This window comes from Branchiostoma floridae, chromosome 11 (genome assembly GCF_000003815.2).
Source record: "Branchiostoma floridae strain S238N-H82 chromosome 11, Bfl_VNyyK, whole genome shotgun sequence".
NCBI lineage: Eukaryota > Metazoa > Chordata > Leptocardii > Amphioxiformes > Branchiostomatidae > Branchiostoma > Branchiostoma floridae.
The window spans coordinates 1014725-1038680 of record NC_049989.1 but is presented as its reverse complement, the minus strand read 5'-3'; the positions used below and the strand labels follow the sequence as shown (position 1 = coordinate 1038680).

General features: G+C 43.4%; 2 protein-coding genes across 3 annotated transcripts; one reads left to right on the top strand and one right to left on the bottom strand.

Annotated features, from left to right (window-relative positions):
* The first annotated feature begins 6560 nt into the window (after window positions 1-6560).
* LOC118425441 lies at window positions 6561-17782 on the top strand. Its single transcript, XM_035834257.1, has 3 exons — window positions 6561-6720; window positions 9666-11271; window positions 15069-17782. Exons 2-3 carry the CDS (start codon window positions 9669-9671, stop codon window positions 16304-16306), a joined length of 2841 nt encoding a protein of 946 aa, XP_035690150.1. The 5' UTR covers window positions 6561-6720; window positions 9666-9668; the 3' UTR covers window positions 16307-17782.
* A 106-nt stretch (window positions 17783-17888) lies between these two features.
* LOC118425447 (ALX homeobox protein 1-like) lies at window positions 17889-22078 on the bottom strand. 2 transcript variants are annotated; one of them, XR_004832294.1, is made up of 3 exons: window positions 21876-22078; window positions 21374-21460; window positions 17889-18381 (listed from the first exon to the last, which is right to left on the bottom strand). XR_004832294.1 is itself a non-coding variant. In XM_035834265.1 (2 exons), exons 1-2 carry the CDS (start codon window positions 21945-21947, stop codon window positions 18100-18102), a joined length of 354 nt encoding a protein of 117 aa, XP_035690158.1. In that variant the 5' UTR covers window positions 21948-22078; the 3' UTR covers window positions 17889-18099. The 2 variants fall into 2 exon arrangements, 1 of the variants encoding a protein (XP_035690158.1); XM_035834265.1 differs by lacking the exon at window positions 21374-21460.
* Between the last annotated feature and the right edge of the window lie 1878 nt (window positions 22079-23956).

Sequence of the window (23956 nt, the reverse complement as noted above, 5' to 3'; positions counted from 1 at the left end):
TCATCCTGCCGCTGTTATTCCTGATTCTTATCTCAACCGCTCACTTTATGAGACGTCTCTGGAAATCCAGATTTATCACCGCTGCGTCTCCCGCAATATACATTGTCGCTGATGAATTCCCCAGGCGCCCACTTGTGCGGCAGCACCCGGTACTCACAGCATTGTTAAAGCACGTCAGGCAAACTTCCCCATCCATCCTCATCGCGCGCTCTGGCCAATTAGCGGTGACGAAGTAGCCTGGAGTTAGGTACGCATTTCGCGCAAGCTCTAGTAATTTACATTCTTAATTATCACGGTTTTCCAAGCTATATAATGAGCTGACACAGATCGTAATGTCGAGTATGACAGTTCGGAATCCTTACAGACCCAGAAACTTTTTTTTTCTCAGGCGACACAACGTAATAATTATGGAAGCAGTAGGAGCCGCGTCAGCCTAGTTTCAATCGGCGAGTACAACATCTGGTAACGACTCCAGACCAGCAATTACTAAGTAATGTGGTGTCCAGATTGATGACGCACGGAAGATGTCGTGTTTACCGATGTGGCCGCGGCGTCAATCCCTCATCATTAACGTCAACTCTAACTGGACCTGAGGATCATTAGCCCAACATCGGGATAAGTCGGCCACATGAGGCAGAGTCGCTCATGACACCTGCACGCGGGGATAGGTGTTTTAACACAGGGTTTTACTGTTACTTCCTAACTTCGTACAAAAACGAGCAGGGGAATCAACGTATGAAATACGCATAATGCATTACAATTGCAAGTTCTTAAAGCCACCGACAATAGTAGTAACCGGACCCATATTGATTCACCAAAAGGATCAAATCCCGTGTATCCAGAGGTGGAAGGGGTTTCGGGATGTATCTGTGCTTTCGGATGAGGGCGTAGCTGACGTATTAAACACGCCTCAGGTACCAAACACTTATCGAGATGACTCGACTTGGCTGAAAAAAGAAACGCTGCACTGCGCTCACAGATACATGTAGCTAGCAGTGTTACGCCATCGTGTTCAGGACGTTACGAGGGCGGTTCAAAAAGTAATGCCACTGGTTTTATAACAGGCTCATGTTTTCATCGAATGGGTTAAAATTTGGCACAAATGTACAAACCTATATCCTCTTGAGATTGAGATATCTCAATTTGTGGTTCAGATTTTTATGTGCAACTGAGATGATTTTAAGATGACCACACCCTTAAAAGCTTGTCAGGAGATCAGTTCCTCTACATCTTACCATTTTAAAACTATTGTAGGAAGCTGAAATTTCACCTGTATAATAACAAATATCTCTAACGATTACATGCCAAATTTCATGTTTGAACTCTCAATGGTTCATCTTTTAAAGACACTAGAATGGAGCAAGTTGCTATATTGCAGACAGTTTGATTAATAGCCAAATACGTGATTTGTTGAATAAAGGTCTTTGTAGACTGCTTTTCCATTAGCCAAAAGATGCGAAACTTAGCACAATTATTAACTGTTTCAAGATCAATAAGTGTGTTAAGTTTGATTTTTCTCAGTTAATAAAAAAAATCGGTTATGGAAACTTTAAGCAGCCCACCCCTAACCCACTGCTAATTACAACCCTGACGACCTTACTTCACACCAGGAACGAAAAAATAATAAGTTATTGTATTTCAAAGATGAAAATTGGCATGTGGCTTATAGAGAAATGCAACTTGATACATGTGCAATTTTAGTTCCTTACAATAGCTACAAGTGATTTAGAGACATCATCAATTGCACGTTAATTGACCCTCTAATTTCTTCCGACGGGATAACAAGGGTGTGGTCATCTTGAACTCAACTCAGTCACTCATAAAAATCTTAACAACAAATTGAGATATGTAAATCTCAAGAGAATATATTCTTATACCTTTGTGCCAAATTTCATTTCATTCGATGAAAACATGAGCCTGTTATAAAACCAGTGGCATTACTTTTTGAACCGCCCTCGTAGATTGTCCTAGTCGATGGGCTCACGGAACAGTTCTCTCTACATGCGAGCCTGCTCTCCCATGGCTTTGTAGTTTGAAGGCGGGACAAAATGTCCGGTCCAGTTCACGGCTCTGACCTCCGGGGCTCGCTGAAGTGTGATAGAAAAGCTAAGATAAATTGAAAGATAAGATTCATTTACATTCAGCAACAATAGAATGTAATGTTACGCAGGATAAATTTGTCATTATAGATTTATATATTCCGATGTTTCAATATTTTATTGACCCAGCTACATGTCTTTTACCTTTTAATGTTACGGCTCAAAACATGCATTGCAAACGTATATTTGATGACTTTGGGAACCGAAAAGCCACCTAAAAGAAATGACTCTCGTCTTGAGCAAGAACTCCACGAACAACGTGAACGTTGCCACTGCAAGAACATTTTATGGGTGACATCAGTGCTGGCATTGATTTTCGCCTGGTGTCAGGAAAAAGGCAAGAAATTCGATCCTCCGGCAGTCGTCAACATACCGAGAATGGAAAACTATGCATATGCCGTTAAGTCATATTGCAATAGAAAATTCCGTAAATAGCCGTAAATAGGCATTTACATAATTATGTAGGAATGGTGGAAACCCATAGAAATGTGTGATTAAATGGCTCCTTGTCACTAACTTACAGGGAGTCGCAGACAATCCCTCACCATACCTGCACTTATGATAAATCTGCAATTGCTGTGCCATTATTGATTTTATCAATACATTTATCTGATGTGTTACTCTTTGATGAAGTCAATAACTACGTATACTATACTATAGCAAATTCTGTAACTGGATCTGATTAACAAACTAATATCATCCTGTTTGAGTAGACCATATGTCTATCTGTCTCACACCTGTAAGACAGAATAAGGAGATCTATGAGGTATAGCAGTGCACTTCGGGGAGAAATAATTGAAGAGAACTACGAAGTTAGTCTGCCTAATACCCCTGTCACATAGTTGGAGAACAGTTTAATCATATAAGCTATGAATTAATATGCAAAAAGCATGAAGACGTCCCTCTCTCTCCCTATTTGCATATTAATTCATAGTTAGATTAACTCTTTAACTAGTTTCTTTTGCATATCAATTCTCAGATAGGATATAAAAACTCTCTCCTACATACAAGATTTCTCCAGTGTTACTGATATGACGAAAGACACCAGATGGTTGTCTGAAACGTCTGACCGTTCCAAAAGCATATCTAGTTGCTTGATTAACTGCTTTTTGGCGGAAAATATAGGTGTCTTGCTTTTTTGTTACTCGCCTTGTTTTATGTTCGCCTGTTCGGATCACAGATTTGGGGTCTGCTGGGATGTCATCCATGAAATTTACTTGTTTTGGCCTTTACCACTCATGTTCCCCGGAGATCTCCAAACCTTGCTGTGACGACTTCATCAGGCAGTGCTCATGCATTTCTAGCTTACGTTTTCGCCTTCTCAAGAACAATTGCTTACATATCCGTATAAAGAACATATTGATTTGATTATATGGATGACATCGAGCGCATCAAGTTTCAGCTGCTTCCAAAGAAAAAGCAAGTTTGGTTTGGTTTGGTTATACAGATCTCCATTAGTGACTGATATGTCACTATTCTTCCTGGAGTCCGGGTGATTTGTGGAGAATCACCAGTTCTAGACGGAAGGAAGTTTTGAACCATACCATACAAAACAGCTGCAAAATGAGCAATTATATGCCGTAGATTACACGAAAATATCGGGAAAGTATTCTGATATCATAAAATGCCAATGCCAATTCCGATATTAAGGAATGAGATGTGAAAGAGTGTTTGGCCACATTCCTTGCATCGTCATTTTTCAACCTTCCTGGCCACTTAGATTTCATAATCAAGGCAACATTTTTTATTCGCACGCTCGCATCAGTTTTGAAGTTCCGACAGGATGTCATCATATAATCAAATCAACGTAGCCTTACAGATGTTAGATGAACAGTACTATCCTGGCAGGCACTGGAGTTGCAGATATTCCTCATCAATTATGCGAATCCTGATATGAAAATTCATAATTCAATTATGTCAATCATTTCTAATAGCTACATACATACCATACATCACGACGGTCCGTCAAACCCTTTTTGAGTGATCAACTTCTAAAAATTCTACAACAATTTCCCCACAGTTCCAGAACAAGCCTAAAACCTATGGCACTTTTTATCCGTGGGCTAGAACTACATATCTTCCACCTAACAAGAGTTCGTAGACCTCAGGCCTGCATGAAATGTATTGGGTGTCTGTAGACCTATTGTTTATCTTTTTTTTCTTTTCGTCTGTGGTTGCGTGGTTGGAAAAGTGAGATTTTTACCGTGTTGGTTGTGCACCATGCAGAAGTCTAAAATTCCATTTTCGGAATGTGTAAGTTTGGGCATGGATGAACATAACTTATGTTGGAACCAACCACAGTACCATGTAGTTATTCTGTCACATATGATATATTCAGTACTGATATCTTCCTATTTCAATGTACTGACCTAATGGAGCTGCTAAATCTCCTTAGTGTGGCAATGATATTCATTAAAGATTTATTTCTGGGGTGTTATATCACTTGACACTGGAAGGTTATTTGCATAATTTGACCAATTATATTTTTACAGTAGTTCCATAGACAATATGAATAGTGGTAGCCCCCATCCAGCAACAACAGTTAGTCCCCAGGGTGGTATGATATTTTTTATTCAACCCATCCAACTAAAACCTAAATTTCTTGAAGTACCTAAGCCAAATTTAACAGCAGAACTTGCTATTCAAAATGTCCAAGCTGCTGCAGTTCAGAAAGCTGCTGTAGTCAGTGTGAACACCCAGCAAACATTCCCCCAAATCAATGAGCAGTTGCTTAGAGGGGGAAAACAATTTCATCATATTTTTGCAGTGACAAAATGCAACAAACGATACCAAATTTAAAACAGAACAAAGCCTCTACCACTTAACCCTGCCCGTACTATAGATTAAGCAGGCCCAAAAATCAAGCGAATATGACTAGCCCCAAACTACAAATTACCTGCATACAATACGAAAATGGCATCCCCAAAGAAACAACAAGAAACACAGAAAAATCACAGACATGCCTTTCTCTTACACTCAAGATCTATACATTTCTCCTTCACTTTAGAAAGTTGTATCTTCTGCTGATTGCCGAACAGGGCAAAAGAACTTGTACCAGAACTTTAAACTCAGTACTACACAGCTCTCAAAACACCACAAGAATATAAATATCAAACTCAAATTGTACCTTACCAAATTGGTTTGGTACAATTTGTAGTACATCATCTGGCTGGAGACACTGTTGATACAAAGTAACCTGATACATTGAAGGTCACCCAGGCCAGATGATGGTTCTACACCCAACCGTAATCTGTTTTCAAAACCAAGCAGATATTGGGTGGATGCCCCAACCACACAAAACAGGGTCAACCTACAGTATCAAGTTCATGCACTAGGAGGCCCAAAATCAAACCTGACCACCAGGACACCAGCACCAATTCATGTACCAAATAGCAACACAATGGCACCTTGCGTTCCGGAGATACAGCTCACGCCCCGTGCCCGCACAAAAGGTAACCTGGAATGTCAAGTTCAAGCACCAAGGGCGCCAAAATCAAACGGGAGAATTAGGCCAACACCACCAACACATGTGCCAAATATCAGTGCACCCACATCATCCGTTCAGAAGATACAACGCCGGAAATACCCCTCCCGGACACAAAATTCGACCTGTCGTGTCAAGTTCAAACGCGACCAGGCCCAAAGTCAATCCTAGGCAACAGGCAACAACTCCCCACCCATGCACCAAAAATCGTCGCAATGGCGCGTATAGTTCCGGACACACAGCGCCAAAAGTGCCCCAAAAACACAAAAAATGCCACCGTCAATGTCAAGGTCAAGCACCAGGAGGCCCAAAATCACACCTGAGTGTCAGGCTACCACCCCCAACCCACGTATCAAAAATCGTCGTGCTCGCACCATCCGTTCACGAGATACAGCGCCCTACATCCCCAGCTACCAAAAATTCCCACCAGCATCAAAACCATACCTGCATACATGCAGGTAAAAATCGTGAGAACAACTTGTCCAGAACACGAGGTAGTCACCAGGCGAAAGAATGTTCTGACTTCTATCCAAATATAAAAATTCATGTTTGCATTGAAAGGTCTTGAAACAGTCAGACACAAACACACACGCACATAAACACGCACGAACATACGATAAAAAGCCACGCGTGCACACACACACACAAACACACACGCGCGCACGAATACACATACGAACGGTCCCGAAAAATGAGCTAATGGCGGTAATTAACGGTATATGTCAGGCCGTCTCCTGCGTCTCTCACTTGAAACCCCTCCATCGATTTCTACAGGCGGAGAGGTTTAGTAAGAAACGTAATGTTAATGTTAGCGCCAAGAAAGGACATTTGACTGTGACGAGGGAGAAAAAAAGTAACGTTACACCACGATTTAGTACCGAGCAAACTGAGCTTATAAAGTTGTTGGGGTTCTCAAATCACAACTCAACGGAGCTAACAGGATAGGCCATGCAGGGCACGCGGTAACCTTTAACCTTAACTGACCTTTGGGTCAAAGATCAAAGTTCCTCGGAAATGAAAGGTCACCGCCGTGTGTTCTCGTTGGGTTAAATTCATGAGACGTTTACGGTTGTTTGACGTGTTTTGTGTCCAACATTGTGACCTGGACCCCGCGGAGTGGACAAGGCGGTCATACAGGTATCGAACAAAGTATTTGTCGGTGTTTCTGTAGCATGGACTTGTTGACCAGCATACAAGTCGATCTCTGATATGCGTCGTCACTGGTGACCTTCAGGGCGATCTACATAACGTGAACCATATTTGTTTCTAGATTACGGTTCGATAACGTATGCTGTATCCAAAGGATATAAACATGACGTTAAACAGGTTTAGGCCGAGTTTCATGTTATGTAATACAGTGCAAATGTAACGTTATTGGTGGTTTCCATGTCGGGTGGCTGTCCCAGTGAACGCGGTCATAGGTCAGCGATGGTACAGAGAGCGTTAAACTAGAGAACTGATAGAAGGCCAGTCAAATTCCATTTCCTTGTTCTCGGATCTGCTGGTGAGCGGGTGAAATACGTGTAAAAGGGAACAGATGATCCTGAGATAGACCTGAATGGAGACACAAAGGCAACATACCAAACAAAAGCAATGAATTTGTAATACATTGACACGGGAAGGAGGGACTGTGGGAACTGAACAGTGCACCCGTAACGACTAGTAGGTCAAGAACTTTCGTCGGCATTCTGGGGGTTAATTAGTTTTAATGGTGCGATGTGCATCACACTAAATATGATGTTTTTCTCTGCGTGGTCTTATTGTATGTACCGGAAGGACTAATTGGAGTTTGGTGTGTCCGAATAAGGCGCCTTGTTTTCGTCATCTCAGATGTAGATTCCAACCAGGCGTAGTTCACTTGTTCTCATGGAAATGTCGAAAATGGCATTTTTTTGGTCGAAAATAAATCAGCTTTATTTTCAGTGAAAACTACCTGGTTGTTTAGAAAAATTCCTCTTCTAACCATAACCAAAAAATGGCAACTTGTTATTTTCGGTCCCATTCGTAATGCATTACAGAGCTGGTAACAAACGTTACCGGTAATGTTTTTTTACAACAGTAAACTTAACCCTTTTTCTTCAAAAGGATTAACATTATAGGCTACATCATTTAGGCATAAGCTTACGACCCTAGGGACATTTAAAAAGTGGGCAGCATTTTTGCACCGGGTCAGACAGAATGCTTAGAAAGCATCAAACAATGGTAACGTTGGTTACAGCCATTTCTGTACAACATTTTGTAAGCAAGGTGGGATAAACATGGCAGTCATTCATCCTTTTTTTGTTTCTTTAGAAAACCAGAAAAACTGTAAAGCGTCACAAAAACGGCAATTTCTAGTCTTATACGTGGATATAACCGCGGCAACCATCGTACTCGAGGTGGTAAGGTTTGTTACCGAATTTGGCGACAAGCATAAACCTCCTCACACAGCCTCCAAGATCAGTGATAGTAGCGATCGGACTGAAGGCCTTGGTAGCTGGTTTCACCTGCCGAATAATCATTTTGGGAACTGAATTGTTCCATTTTTGGCTACTATTTGAATTATTCATATCTTCTCAGGCGACAAACATTTTTCAGGGGTTGGAATCCCACCCGAGGCTATAATAACCTTCAAAGCCATGAATCAATATGAATGTTGTGGTGCATCTTTTGTAAAATAAATACAGGGGTTGTGGAAAAACAAAGGGACCAGCCATGCTGTGTATAATTTGCTATACCAAGTCGTAAAGTCAGGCGACAGCATTTTAGACATTTCAATGAGAACGAGCCAGTTACCGCCATGAAAAATAGAGGTGTTGTTTTTTGTGTCAGTCTGTCTGCCTGCCTCTGTCATAGAGCGCTTGTGATTGTGTTCCCTGATAATATTGACGTGATATACTAGTATAGGACCCATGTAACTTATGAACATCTGAAAAAATGCAATTCTATTCGGTATGTTACTAGTGGTTGGGTAGACGAAGTTCAAGGCCGATTTGGGGTTAAGCTAGTTTATCTATGATATGTGTAATATGTATATATATATATATATATATATATATATATATGTGTGTGTGTGTGTGTGTGTGTGTGTGTGTGTGTGTGTGTGTGTGTGTGTGTGCGTGCGTGTGTGTGTGTGCATGTGTGTGTGCGTCTTTTGTGTGCGTGCTCGTGTGCGTGAGTGCGTGTGTGCGCGTGCAAGTGTTTACGTGTGTGTGTGCATATGTGTGTGTGCGTGTGTCCCTGTGTGTGTGTGTGTGTGAGAGAGTGTGTGTGTGTGAAAGAGAGAGAGAGAGAGAGAGTGTGTATTGTTGTGCGTGTGTGTGCCTGTGAGTGTGTGTGCGTGCGTGCGTGTGTGCGTGTGTGTTTGCGAGTGTGTGTTGGTGTGCTCGTCTGTGTGCGTGTGTGCCTATGGGTGTGTGTGTGTGTGTGAGAGAGAGAGAGAGAGAGAGAGAGAGAGAGTGTGTGTGTGTGTGTGCCTATGAGAGAGAGAGAGTATGTGTGTGTGTGCGTGTATGTGTGTGTGAGAGAGTGTGCGTGTGTGTGCGTGTGAGAGAGTGTGTGTGTGTATGTGTGTGTGTGTGTGTGCGTGAGAGAGAGAGAGTGTGTGTGTGTGTGTGCCTGTGTGTGAGAGACAGAGAGAGAGAGAGAGTGTGTGTGTGTATGTGTGTGTGTGCGTGAGAGAGAGAGAAAGTGTGTGTGTATGTGTGTTTGTGTCTGTGTGTGGGTTGACAATGCCATAATCCGTTTACTTGTCCATTCTGGAAACAATACGTCAACTTAAATGTAGATTTATTAAATAAGTTGGTTTGCGATATATAGGCTTTTGAGGATATATAAGCTTTTGATTTTTTAACGGTGTATATAATAAGACATGGTTTGTTTGTTTGTAAATTGAAAGGCGGAGCCCAACCCTCTCCCTCCACCGCCTTTTTAACACCTGCGTAGAGTGAAAAGAAGTCCTGTAAGGTGCCTCTCTCAAGGGTACAAGATGGTAGTTGGCCAGGACTCGAACCCAAGACCTGTCAGTTCTGGGCCAAATACCCTACACGCAGTTCCGCCACACGTTAGTCATGTTATTGACCGTATCTTGTGTTCCTTTCCAGGTGATGCAAGAAGTGTGGAAGACTTCCAAAACTACAATGGAGAACAGTTTGTACAAGTCGCTGATCCACCAGACGGCGATACTCAAACAGTTGGACGCCTTTCGGGTCAGCGGTAGGTTCTGTGACGTATCAGTAGGTGCCGGAGGGAAAACCTTTAAATGTCACCGTGTGCTTTTAGCAGCAAGCAGCTCGTACTTCGAGTCATTGTTTGTACTTGGGCAACAGATGCACTCGGACTATGTCACCTTTGTGCCACTCGTGAGCGCTTCGTCATTTGAAGAGATACTTCGCTTTATTTACATGGCGGAATTTACCATTTCACCCGAAAACGCAGGCGACCTACTCGAAGCTGCCACGATGTTAAGGATCCAACCAATGGTAGAGGCGATTTCACATTATGATCGGTCACTCAAAGAAGGGGCGGACAAGTCGGAAGCACCAGCTCCTCACACGGAGCGGTCTGCAGGGCGCAGGACCAAACACGGAACTGAACCAAGGCAGGAGGAAGTCTCCTTAGAGACAGCGAAAAGAGCAAGGCTTGACGACTACACCTCCCCTGTTGTTGGAGAAACAGCCGTCACATATGTACAGCCCAGGCAGTCTGCACAGCTACAGCTGGATACGTACCACTCAGCAGACCGGCAACAAGACTCAGATAATGTCTATCCTGAAGCCTGCTACCTTACAGACACGTCACCCAGCTCTCAGTACGATCCAGACGCAACGATCACCGTAAAGCGCGAGAGGGAGGATCCAGGGTACGATGCGGCCGCGTGGAACCAAGAACGTCCCGTGGGTTCGGCAGGGAACCAAAGAACGGGTGTGCCCGTTCGGGACATCCGAGACCAGGACTGCGATCAGTGGACACCTAATCCACTTTATCATGATAGGACAAGAGGCGTATTGGGGAAGGAGAATCAATCAGGCACAGAAAGTACAGTAGGGAAGAGTTTTCAGTCTGCCTTGGAAGATAATATCGCAACGCATGGACAGATCTTCGAAGAAAATTTACCGAGCGAGAACACCGGGAACATCAAACTGGAGACACCGCCCGACATGGTCACTGCTGGAGAGAATGGCGATCCATTCGACCTACAAGTGCAGCACGGTGCATCTAAAGCTGTTGACAAAAGAAAAGGTCTTAAAGAAAGCTTCCACGGGAACTCATCTCCTGAGACCGCCAACCCAGACGCCTCCACAGGGCCATCTATCGGCATGTCCGCAGCAGAACTGTTGAAAACGCTGAGCAGACGATACGAGTGCGCTAAACACCAACATGAACAAGAGATAACCGATACCGAGCTACAAAGAGCCAGACCTTCCCCACCTCCAAGTGAGAACTCACTGTTCTCCTCTTGGTGTATGGAAGCACAACCGCCGCAAACAAATGTACAAAACGTACAACCAAAGAAACCTCCCAAGAAACAACGCAAGAAACAACCACTTGTTAAAAAGGCAGGGTCGGACAGGAGTCAGTTCCTCGCTGCCGACTGTTTGGAACACCCCAGTCCCCAGTCATTCGGGCCTGCCCAGCGCGCTGCTGCGGCAGCTGCAGGCCCGACACTGGCGGCTCTCTTGGAATCCCCGACGTCCTCGTCTCCCTCAGGTGAGGACTTCCTGTTTGTACCAGCCTCCATAGCAGACCCTACATTGCTGCCGTGTTCTGAAGTTCTGGAGGTGCTGTTGTTGCTGATTATGACTAGAAACGGTCAGGAGCCATCAGAACACGGGAGCAATCAAAACACAGGACGTAAACCTGGGGTCACACCTGCGTATACATGTATATTTAAGTCCGTATGACTCATGAGGCGCGCATGGGAGTATTTGCCTCCACCAGGCTCCACAGGTCGTTGTAAAAATAATAGAAATTGTACAAACGTAAACAGGTAACATGTCGGACGAGTTAGCTGGGTCGCTAACCATACTTCTCGGTCAGCCAACTCATCTGGCATGTTGTGTATTTATATTTGTCCAATTTGTACTATTTTTCCCGCGACCTTTGGAGCCTGGTAGAGACTAAGAGCTTCATAGGCACCTCAAACGTACTTGAGTATATACACATGTGTGACCCCACCTTAAAGGGGCGTTCACATGTGCGTGCGAGGTCCGTATGGAAGTCTCATCCTCTACCAGGCTCCACGGGTCGTTGAAAAATAGTGGAAATTGGACAAATATAGACTGTTAGCTGGCTGAGGAATGTAGTTTGCGACCGAGCTAACACGTTTGATATGTTATCTGGCTGTACTTGTCCGATTTCTACTATTTTTCCAGTGACCTGCACGGCTTGCACGCCGACCTCATACGGGTCTAAATATATACTTACGTGTGAATCCACCTTAACGTTCATACTTTTGCGGATATTCAAGTTCATATGTGTTGCGTGTTGACATTTTTTTTAGCTTTGGTAACGTTTGCTGGGAATAAGATTTTGACTTTGACCCACCGTTGTGCATATGCATGTAGCCTGGATATCAAACTGAACAAAAACAGTTATCCTATTGCTTGATGTATAGTTTACTTTAATATGGGACCTCAGCTCACCCCCCGACAACCACCCACCCCCACCCCCACTTTGCCCCTCGCGGGGTCATCTGGGGGCATCCATGATGATGATGATATGTATTATGTAATTTTCTTCCTGAATGGTTAGCGAAAGTGTGTGTGTGGTAAGCGTGATGTGGGCATGCGTTAGTTTTGATGTAACTCTATGGTATTACGTTATGATTGGACCATGTGGATTTTATTTTATCCTAGTAGCTGATGCGAGCATGCGAATGAAAAAAGATTGGCAGCAAGCAGCTGCCTTCATTGTGAAATCTAAGTGACAAGGAAGGTTGGGCAAATGAGTAAACACACAGTATATGGTCCCAAACATCAGATTCCTCTGGAACTGCAATGGAGCTTTTGTCAAAATCTTCCAAGGAGTATAACTGAACAAAGGAACATGATATTTGGTATGTAGGTAGCTACATCATCAGGTGCAAATTATGCAAATTGGCTTGATTAAATTATTATATTTGCATATTAAATGAGGATAATATATTTGTAGTGTCTTTCATTTTAGGGTCTCGGTTCGGAGTTTTTTTGGGGGGGATTTGGGGCCGATTTGACTCTCAGAATAACGCTAGCGCTTATCAAAACATCGTTTTTCGGACAATTTAATATTTCCGATAGAAACAGGTGCCTTGTCGCTGACCGGCAGACTCAGTTGACATTTTCTGTAGAAATGTTATCCTTGGTAAAAACCATCAATCAAATAACATTTTCACCCAAAAATTGCTAATTTGGGGGCATTTTGTACAGGCCGCTACACGGAAAGAAATGAGTTTTCCTTGAATAATGACTGATATGGCAATGAAGGACAAGATTTCTTCTGTATACTGAGTAAAAAGGTCAAAGCGAATTCGGAACCGGAACCTTAGGACTCAAATGCATGTACCATGTGTAGTCTGTGGCAAGTGTGTTGTGTCTGTGTGTGCGTCTGTGTGTGTTGTCTTTCCTGATGTTTGTAGTCAGCATAACTCAAGAACATCTGGATGGCTTACGATGATATTTGGTATGTGGGTAGGTGTTCGGAAGACAAAGGTCAAGGCCCCCTAGTATGTGACCTTGGTACAGCAGGTGTAAGATCAGCAGAAACCAATAATGCAAATTGTTCGTAATTTGCATATTTACGTGAAAGTGTCAATACTTCTAGGTACATGCAGTAAATAATTGGGCTGTCAACATTTTGACCTGTGTAAGTTTTTGTATCTTTTGACGTGGACATGCTAGCTATGCTATCTTTTTGGTGGCTTGTAATGTAAGGAAGAAGTGATGTATATTTGTGCTCCCTAGCAGCTTGCTCTGGAACTGCAGGGGCGTTTTTTGTCAAATTCTTTCAAGGAGCATGACGGAACACAGGAACAATAGATTTCCATATTTAGTATAAAGGGAACTTTGTCAGAGATAATACATAATGAAGCACATGTTATGCAAATTTGGAGATAATTTGCATACTTAATGAGAAAGATCTACTATAGGACTCAAATGTATGTAGTTTGTGTAGTTGCAGGTGAAAGATTAGCAAATACCAATTATGTTAATAAGTCCCTAATGGGCAGAATGTGAAAGTGTCATAATTCTTTCAAGTACATACACTAAATGATTGGATTGTCGACGTTGTGACCTGTGTAAGTTAGTTAAAGGTGTACATAAGCAAGCATATATTATGCAGATGTGTAAATCATTTGCATAATCAGAATATTTCATGGAGATTTGAGGTCTCCGAACTCTTGTTTCACTACAGATAGATTGATTTCATACTGGCCCCTGACGGCTTCCCTTATTACTGTAGCACTCATCCGTTGTTATGCATGCATCTTGTGTTCTGAACAAGCGATTTCTTGGAGTTAGATAGTCCTTGCGCTCTGAAAGAAGTGATGTAAGTTTGGGCCCCATAGCGGCTAGTTTTGGAATTACAGGGGCATTATTTAAAAAATTCGAAGAGGATAGTACAAGATAGGAATAACAGATTTTCATTAGTTTTGATATTTAGGTAGCTTACACCATGTTATACAAATTGAAATACAAATCATGCGAATTGGAGCACATTTGCATAATTACTGGGAATATTTTATCATAGCCGTTTTCAATGTCCCGGACATGATATGGTCTTGATATTTGGGTGGCTTACAACGTTAGGACAATGTTGTGCGGGTTTGAGCCCCGTAACATTTAATGTTGGAACTGCAGGGGCTTTTTTGTCAAAACATTCCAAATACGATAACACGAAGGATTTCCATCATTTTAGGCATGCAGGTAGCTTGGGAAGAGATGTTCATAATGATAGATATATATTCTGCAAATGATGAATTAACTTGCATATAGTATAATAAGTGATGAGGGAATTGTATAATTTCATTGCTTTCCATAACTGGACTTCAATAGATGTAACACATGTAATTCATGATAGGTGGAACATAAAGATATACCAAATATGCAAATCAGTTGAACTGATTTGCAGAATCTAGGAAAAATGGCAAAACCGCTCAATGATAAATGTTGGGAATTTACACTTGTCACATCTGTAAATTATTCAATGATGAACATCACAATGCATAAATTATGGAAATGCCCAAGTCATTTGCATAAAATCCACAAAAGCTCTAAATATTTCAGAGAGGTATGTGATCTCTAGTTCACGGCATATATTTGCTTATTCTTTCAGCTGCTTTGTGCGATTTACAGTATGGTGTCAAATACGTAATTACGGCCAAAAGGTATGCGTGTGCGGATATGGTAGAGTCACCCATATGATTCAATCAATATGACCTAAGTTAAGACACTTGGATATTTTCGCACAATGTCATGTAAATTTTTAGGTCTACATGTAGATATCTCAGTGATTTTCTTTGCATTTAGATAAGGCGTCCGATGCCTGGACTGAGGTGTCGATGCCAGTACTTCACCGGGAGCCCGCTGATCAGCACAGAACACCCCTGCGGTTAGCCAGGGGATCTCCCGAAGGGTTGGGACAGGCAGACAGACCTTGCGAACGAAACTCGCAAGGGGGCAGTGCACTACCACATGACTCCAGTGGAACCACCTCGCCTATGGAGCAAACCCTCCGTCGTGCCGGCTCGCAGTCAAGAAAGTCCGTGAACAAGATACTTTCGCGCCTTCTGACCACGGATTCCTATCGCGACACATGTGCAGAGGAAAACATTGGAGGAGAAGATTGGGCGGGAATTGGTGCGTCTCAGACGCTCAGGTCCATGTGCGGAGAATATCTCACCACACTGCCCCAGAGAGGGATGGCGAGCAGAGGGACAGGCACTATTGAGGTCTGTAGGGGCGTTATTAGTGGTCAGGAGAAGGGGCGACGTGCCGCTATGAAGTTTCCTCAGTCAGCAGCGGAGGGTGGTGCCCTCGGCAGTTCATCGGGCACATCGTCTGGTTTTAATGACGACAAAATAAAGCATTGGACATCTTATGACAAACTCAGTTCAGATAAGGAGCCTCATGCGTCTCTCAAAGACATTCAAGGAACGTCCTGCTCAACTGAGACAAAGTACCCACGTATTGACCTGCCTGTCCAGGGGACTGACCAGTTGACCGCCACCCCATCTCATCGTGTGTCTCCTGCATTGCTGACATGTTCAAAGGACACCTCAGGATCTGTTGGAGACGATCATTGGCTGACGGCCTCGGAAACGTTGCGGCGGATCAGTAGTCGAACATGCGCATTGGCGAGTAGCGCACAGGTAGCTGACACTAGACCAATCACAGGGGAGGATAGTGGCCCTGTCCTGGAGTCAGCTGGTGGGCTGATGAACCAGGAAGGACCTACGCCGTCACAGCAAGTTACGGGCATTAAGAAGGAAGAGAATAGAGAAGCGCCGGTACCAGACATGCGGGAGGTGCGGCCGACGTTAGGACGGGGTCAGGCTGCTGGTGATGAAGACGCCGTCAGACTTGGGCGGAGTCTTCGAGCCGAGACGAGCAGGCCACTGCTAGGACCAGTCACGGGTACCCAGGGTTCCGGCACCATGGGGAACTCAACATCACAGGCAAGGTATAAGGACTTTGCAGCTTGCGATATTTTGAAATCCATGATACATTATCATGGACAAGAAAGACAGGACCAGGCACCTAGCTAAGTGCGCATGGAATTCAGCAGCCTGTGTGAAAAAGGTCTATCGTTTTTATTCCATAACCAACTTATACTGACAGTTTTTATACTGACAGAGTCGTAGATGAATATTTCAGTGTTGTTACGCTTACGGCAACGTGCGTTTTTCTAGTGCTACTTGATGTCCGTAACACATTATAGCACTTTCTGCAATTACTCAAAGCATCACAACGGTCTCACCTTGTGGAGAAATAATCCTTGATCAGATCATGGCATACAACATGTATGTATGTAGGTTTACCCCTCATTTACATATTGAGAAGCTCTTGTCATCTTCCAGGAACGGTGTTAAGATTTACTCATCTAACTACTACTATTTACTTGGTACTTGGTCATACTTGGAAACACAATAATTGTACACTTGGAATGTTTAATGCAAACATGTGAACAGTGAGTGGTTACAGTAAACGTTATAACATTGTCCGTCAGACTCTTACTGTACACATACAGACGATGGGAAAACATTTCACACGTGTTACAGCTGTACAGGTAGTTTCATACATTGATGAAGCAAAGCTATTGTGGGCAAGTCAAGAAGACTTGAGGGATTTCCGTTACAAAAGAAACAGCTACCAACGTTGGGGTATAGTCCTGCTAGCTGGTGAGAACTGGCTACGGCTATTATTACTTAGCAGTTTTCTCAAGAAGGTATCGGGAGAGCTACAGAAACACTGAAATTGATTATACTTTTAGTTGTGGATAAAGAACCCCGATGTTCATTGATTTTTCATCCTTTTGAAGCTACATGTATCCACGGAGGTTGAGACAAGCAGGGCCCGGTACCGGTCCCACACGTGTTACGCTTGGCGTAAGCTTGTAAACTAAGGGCATTCTTGGGAATGTCGTGCAAAAATAGCTGCCTTGTTGCGGAAAGGACTGCTTTAGACCCTTGTCAGTGGTTGGTTCTGTTACGGCGTCAAACTGATTTGAGTTGTACATCTTCACCTCGATTACTTCTATGGTGTTCTTTCATGAAAATATCACAACTAATTCTATAGTGCTGAAGGATAGAAACTTTATATATAGTTATATTTTACGATTTTACGCTATACATTATGTAAGGTAATCATTATGGAAATCAGCTGTGTTAATAAGGTAATAATTGTAACATAATGTAGTTCTACAAATTATCAGTTCATTTGTATAGTTTTTGTACAGATTGTTGGGTGTATGAGTTTATACAAACAGATGATGGAATATATTGAAATTTTCCACGCCTGCGGTACGTACTCTTGCAAAACTAATTTTACATGCATGCTGACAATATCCGTCAGATAGAAATACATGTAACGTTACCTGTGCCGAGGGCTGGCTTTGAAACCAGCTGAAGACTTTGCGTCAGTATTGCATAAATTGTGTTTTTTCGAAGTTGATAGGTTTTGCAACGTTTTATTTATGAAAGCATTGTGCTGGTGTTGGTGTTGAATAAATATTGATTGATTGATTGGTTGGTTGGTTGGTTGGTTGGTTGGTTGATTGGTTGGTTGATTAATTGGTTGGTTGGTTGGTTGGTTGGTTGGTTGGTTGGTTGGTTGATTGGTTGGTTGGTTGGTTGATTAATTGGTTGGTTGGTTGGTTGGTTGGTTGGTTGGTTGGTTGGTTGGTTGCATGGGAAAAGCATAAATGTTCTTCGAGACAATGGTAAACTGAATAAATACCAACTCGTGTGTTGTAGCTTACACAGGGGCATGGTATTTGGAGCAAGTACATATACGTATTCAGGGACGTCCTTTGGGATGTCCCGTCATTCCGTGTTTCCTATCATTTGATGTAAGGGCCTCCCATCATGCTCAGCGCCACGCTGTGTTCCCGCGCCTTCAGTCTGAGAGCGGCTATACTGGAACTTCTTCTGTCTGCTTCTGCACATGCTATGTCCAGCTGGCGCTGCCCATTGGTCAGGGAGTCTTGGCTGTTGGTGGACAGGGGGGAGATGGCGTGGAGGGCCGGCTGCGCTTGCGTGGCCACGCCCATGAAGCTGGGGAGGTTGGTGTGTGGTGACATACAGGAGGAGTTGCCCACCCCTCCCCATGATGACGTATGAACCTACAGGGCACAGGGCACCAATAAAAATGTATTGGTGAAGTAATGTGTTTCGTCCAAGCCACGTCATAGTTATTTCGATTGTAATCAGACTATAATAACTTAACTACCGTGGGGTTTACGGAAAAGGCTGGGCTGTCTACCTGGGCTGGCTATCACGTCAGGCTACTTGGACCTACGAAAGCCCATTGGGACAAAAGCTGTTTTAGCAGTAGGGGTTGTTTGTGCTCAATGAAGAAGCTATGTGTGAAGGAACTGTATGTGCATGGGCTGTATGTGAAGGAGCTGTGTTTGAAGGAGCGGTGTGTGAATGGGCTTTGTGTGAAGCGATTCAGTGTGTGTGTTACATAACCCAGAGGTTCTGGGTTCAAATCAGTTGATATGCCACGGATCTTGTGCCCTTGGGGAGGGCTATTAACACGACTTATAGGGCTGATTGGATTAGTCTTAAGACTGGTGGCTAGTTGGTCCAGGCTTCTGCGCCACACATTAGAATCGACAATTGAATTGTGAGGAGCTCAAAATAAGCGTTGCTAAAGTACAAGGGTCTGGAACAGCTGCCATTCGGTGCTAACTCAGGTGACCTCAATACGAAAGCAATTACCCCAGTTTTGAACCACTTACACTGGGAAGGAAGGACCCCTAGTCTTTTTCGTAAGTGTGGTGGGTCTTTGCCCTATCTGAGGGAGGGCCCTTACCGAAGCCAGGTACTCTTTTCGTTACCCTAGTGAAGGGAGGAAAGTCGTGTTAAGAGCCCTTCCCAAGCGCACAAGATCGGTGGCATATCGACTAATTCGAACCCAGAACCTCTGGGTTATGTAACGTACATGGCTCCTTCAAATACAGCTCCTTCACACACTGCCACTTCACATACAACCCATTGACATAATAACACACAGATCCTTCAGACACAGCTTATTCGTTGAGCACAAACAGGCCAAACAGCCCCTACTGCTAAAACAGCTTTTGTCCCAATGGGCTTTCGTAGGTCCAAGTAGCTTGACGTGATAGCCAGCCCAGGTAGACAGCCCAGGTACACAGCCCAGCCTTTTCCGTAAACCCACTACGGTGAGCAGCCGCCCGTACGTTAGGAAATTGAAATCCAACGTTGACCTGGCAGACATTTCAACTCTTCATCTACCTTCTACAAAGCCTAGATGGACTACTTCTTCTTGTCGCAAGATGGCGTAAAGGATACGCATTAAACACATCACCTCTATGTCTTTTAGGCTGCGATAAAGAACCTAATTTCCCAGTGAGACCGTGTCTGGGACAGCACCATTTGTGGCACCTCGTACATACGAGGATGAACTAACCTGAACTAAAGACCATGTTGACTCGATTACATGGATGACATTCATGAGAGCGTCACTTTTCGATGTTTCCTACTATAATCGTACATAACAGCAAATGAGCAAATATATTCTGTAGATTACTAAAAAGATTTGTCGGACAACGGACAATTCCAAAGTAAAAGAAAAAAGTTGAAGAGCACAAATGAATCTTTTTCATGTATTTAATGCGTTTAGTCTCCATCCTGACAACTTTCACTTTGAACAATGAACTTTTTGCAGTAAAGGCAAATTTTTTTAAATTTTTTTGGCACGCTCGCATTCGTTTTCAGGTTCCCAGAGGACGTAATTGATACAATCGAATCAACATGTCCTAAAATTGCTACTGGAGCACACAAAGTACGATGATAGCTGGGAACAAGTACAGGGCACGACATCTGATTTTAATCAATTATCACCTCCATGAAATGTCATGGAGGTTATATTTTACCCTGCGTTTGTCTGTGTGTCTGTGTGTAAAGAAGATAACTCAAGAACGGCTGGGTGAATTGGTTTCATACTTGGTGTGTTAGTAGTGTGTGAAGTGTGTGATGAAAGCTGGAAATTGTTAGATTTTGGGCCCCCTAGCGGCTTCCCTTGGTATTGCAGCACAACTTCCGGGTTTTCTATCTCGTGTTCTGAACAAGCTATGGTCATGATTTGGGGGTGATAGATAGCTCTTGTACTTAGACCCCCTAGCGTCTAGTTTTAGGATAGCATGGGCATTTTTGCCAAAAATTAACCTCTGAAGACGATAACTCAAGAAGGGAACAACGGATTTTCATGTTTTTTGGTATGTAGATACCTTAGACAATGTTGTACAAAATGACATACTAATTATGCAAAATATCAGTACATTTGCATAATTATTGAGAATATTTGATCATAGCAGTCTTTTCTATGTATCTCTTGTCCCGGACGTGATATGGTCTTGACATTTGGTTGGTAGATAGCTTGCACTGTCATGACAAAGTGGGGCATTTCCGCCTCCTAACATTTAATTTCGGAACTGCAGGGGCGTTTTTTTCAAGACATTCCAAAGAGGATCACTGCAGAAAGGATTGACGGATTGACATCATTTTAGGCATGCAGGTAGCTTGGGCAAAGATGTTCATAATGATATGCATGTTATGCAAATGAGGACTTTATTTGCATAATTAATGAGGAAATTGTATAATTCCATTGTTTGCAATAACTGGACTTCAATAAATGTAACACTTGTAAATTATGATAGGTGGAATCAAGGAGCTTTTATCAAAAGCTCCTTGGTGGAATATAAGCAGAAACCAAATATGGAATGAGGAACATATTTGCATAATTTATGTAAAAATTGCAAAACCGCTTTATGATCAATAATGGGAATTTTATAATTGTGACATGTGTATGTTAGTCAATGATGAACAACACCGTGCATAAATTATGTTAATGTGTTAGTCAATTGCATGAAATTTAAAAAAGCTCTAAATATTTCATGGCGGTATGAGACCGCCAAACTCTAGTTGTACTATGTTTTTCACGAGTGTAAAAAGTCATGACACACTATGTTGTAATTTGTTGTCAAGGATTGTAATAAGGACACAATCCGGGTGTATTTGTGTTGCCCGCGAGATCCTTAGCGAATAAAACATTGAACATCTGTACGGAGATAAGTTGTTTGCTCTAACCTGAACTTACACCCATGGGAGTGGAGGGCTCGCCAAATGTTGCGGGCTCCTTGTATACCCGCTATGTTCGCCGCGTTGGAATGCGATCTACAGGGTGACACAAAAGTTCAGTAATGTGTGACGTATTGTGCAGTTTTCAATATGAATAATGCCAGCAGATCTCTTTTTGTTTACGTCGGAATATTAGTCATACAAAACTCAGTAGTTCATCCTTTCATTCTACTGTGCTATAGATGTAGATTTTGAAGATGCGACGTTCAAAGCATTTGGAGACCCCCTGACACATCAGGGTGTGTCTCTCGGAGTGACACTACAGACTCCAGTTCTGTAGACGATGTACTAAACTTCTGAGTCACCGCAAGCTAAGTACTAATGTTTCATATCTTTACTCGTCAGTTTTCGCGGAAATAAAGCCGCTGCACCAGAAGACGTGTTGGTTCTACTGCGGCGGTCAAAAAGTTAAGTTCTGTCTCAGAACGATGACGTCACCTTCAGTACTGACCTGGGAGTATGCGCCCGCGGGCTGTGGCTGGACGGGCATGTACGCGCCTGTCCCCGCCGTGGTCTGGCGCATGCCCGATATCTGGTGGAACCGCTCTTTCTTTCTCCACTTTGCCCTTCTATTTTGAAACCATACCTAGCAGGAAGTAAAGAGAGGATGCTGTCAAAAACATATTAGGGTGAATTGTGAGTTATATCTAAAGACGAACGTGCAATCTGTGTAAAGCCCCGGTCACAAAATGCGTACGATTCCTTGCGATTTCTTGCGATGCGCGGTATGAGCGGGGGAGAATCGGAATCAATAGTTTAGATATATAAAGCCGTGGTCACAAAGCGTGTAGTGTGTCGTGCGGTGAGGTCATTAGAGCGTAGATACGTCAATCGCAGTAAATCAGGGAGCGTCCAATGACGAAAAATGGAGCTAAAATGGATTTTGAACATGTTCAACGTTTTTTGAATATGTTCAAAGTTTCTCCACCGTCGTACGAGTTTTACTGCCCCCATAGCAGACTTCATTACGACATTTTTTTTGTACTAAAGGCTCATAAATTTTAAGCATGTTGTGATGGTTTTAGATTTCCCTGATATTATCGATGTTGACGAAAAGGGAAACTATATCAGTCGCCACAGTAGCAACCAAAGAACAGCGCGCCCGTAGAAGATCCTGCATTCAAGGCAAGGTTTTCCACGTGGCAGATTCACTATCACGCACAGGTTATGCAGACAATTGTTTGATTGCTACATCCACGTGAGTTCATAATTAGATCAAATCTCAGCTCTCTTCGGTCTCATGTCAATTTACCATAACCATGGGGACAACTCGAACAGAAAGGCAGGCTTTATGAGTCGGAAATATACATAATATAATGGTTATGATATGATTTTTGTATGATGGCATCTAAACCATGCATTGCTTCCGATTCTTCCCCGTACTGCGCCTATACCAAGCATAAAACCTCAATCGCAGTCAATCGTACGATTCTTGTGACCGGGGCCTTACGCCGAAAATCACCGAAAAGAACCGACTGACAGGCCGTGTGGCTCACAGAACCGACTGACAAGCTGTGTAAAACACAAGACAGACTGATCACAGGTCGTGTGACACACAGAACCGACTGACAGACCATGTGAAACACAGAACCGACTGACAGGCCACGTGAAACACAGAACCGACTGACAAGCTGTGTGAAACACAAGACCGACTGATCACAGGTCGTATGACACACAGAACCGACTGACAGACCATGTGAAACACAGAACCGACTGACAGGCCACGTGAAACACAGAACCGACTGACAGACCATGTGAAACACAAAACCGACTGACTGACCATGTGAAACACAGAACCGACTGACAGGCCATGTGAAACACAGAACCGACTGACAGACCATGTGAAACACAGAACCGACTGACAGGCCACGTGAAACACAGAACCGACTGACAGACCATGTGAAACACAAAACCGACTGACAGACCATGTGAAACACAGAACCGACTGACAGGCCATGTGAAACACAGAACCGACTGACAGACCATGTGAAACACAGAACCGACTGACTGACCATGTGAAACACAGACCCGACTGACAGGCCATGTGAAACACAGAACCGACTAACAGACTGTGTGAAACACAGAACCGACTGACAGGCCACGTGAAACACAGAACCGACTGACAGGCCATGTGAAACACAGAACCGACTGACAGACTGTGTGAAACACAGAACCGACTGACAGGCCACGTGAAGCACAAAACCGACTGACAGGCCATGTGAAACACAGAACCGACTGACAGACTGTGAAACACAGAACCGACTGACAGGCCATGTGAAACACAGAACCGACTGACAGACTGTGTGAAACACAGAACCGACTGACAGACCATGTGAAACACAAAACCGACTGACAGACCATGTGAAACACAGAACCGACTGACAGGCCATGTGAACACAGAACCGACTGACAGACCATGTGAACACAGAACCGACTGACTGACCATGTGAACACAGACCCGACTGACAGGCCATGTGAACACAGAACCGACTAACAGACTGTGTGAAACACAGAACCGACTGACAGGCCACG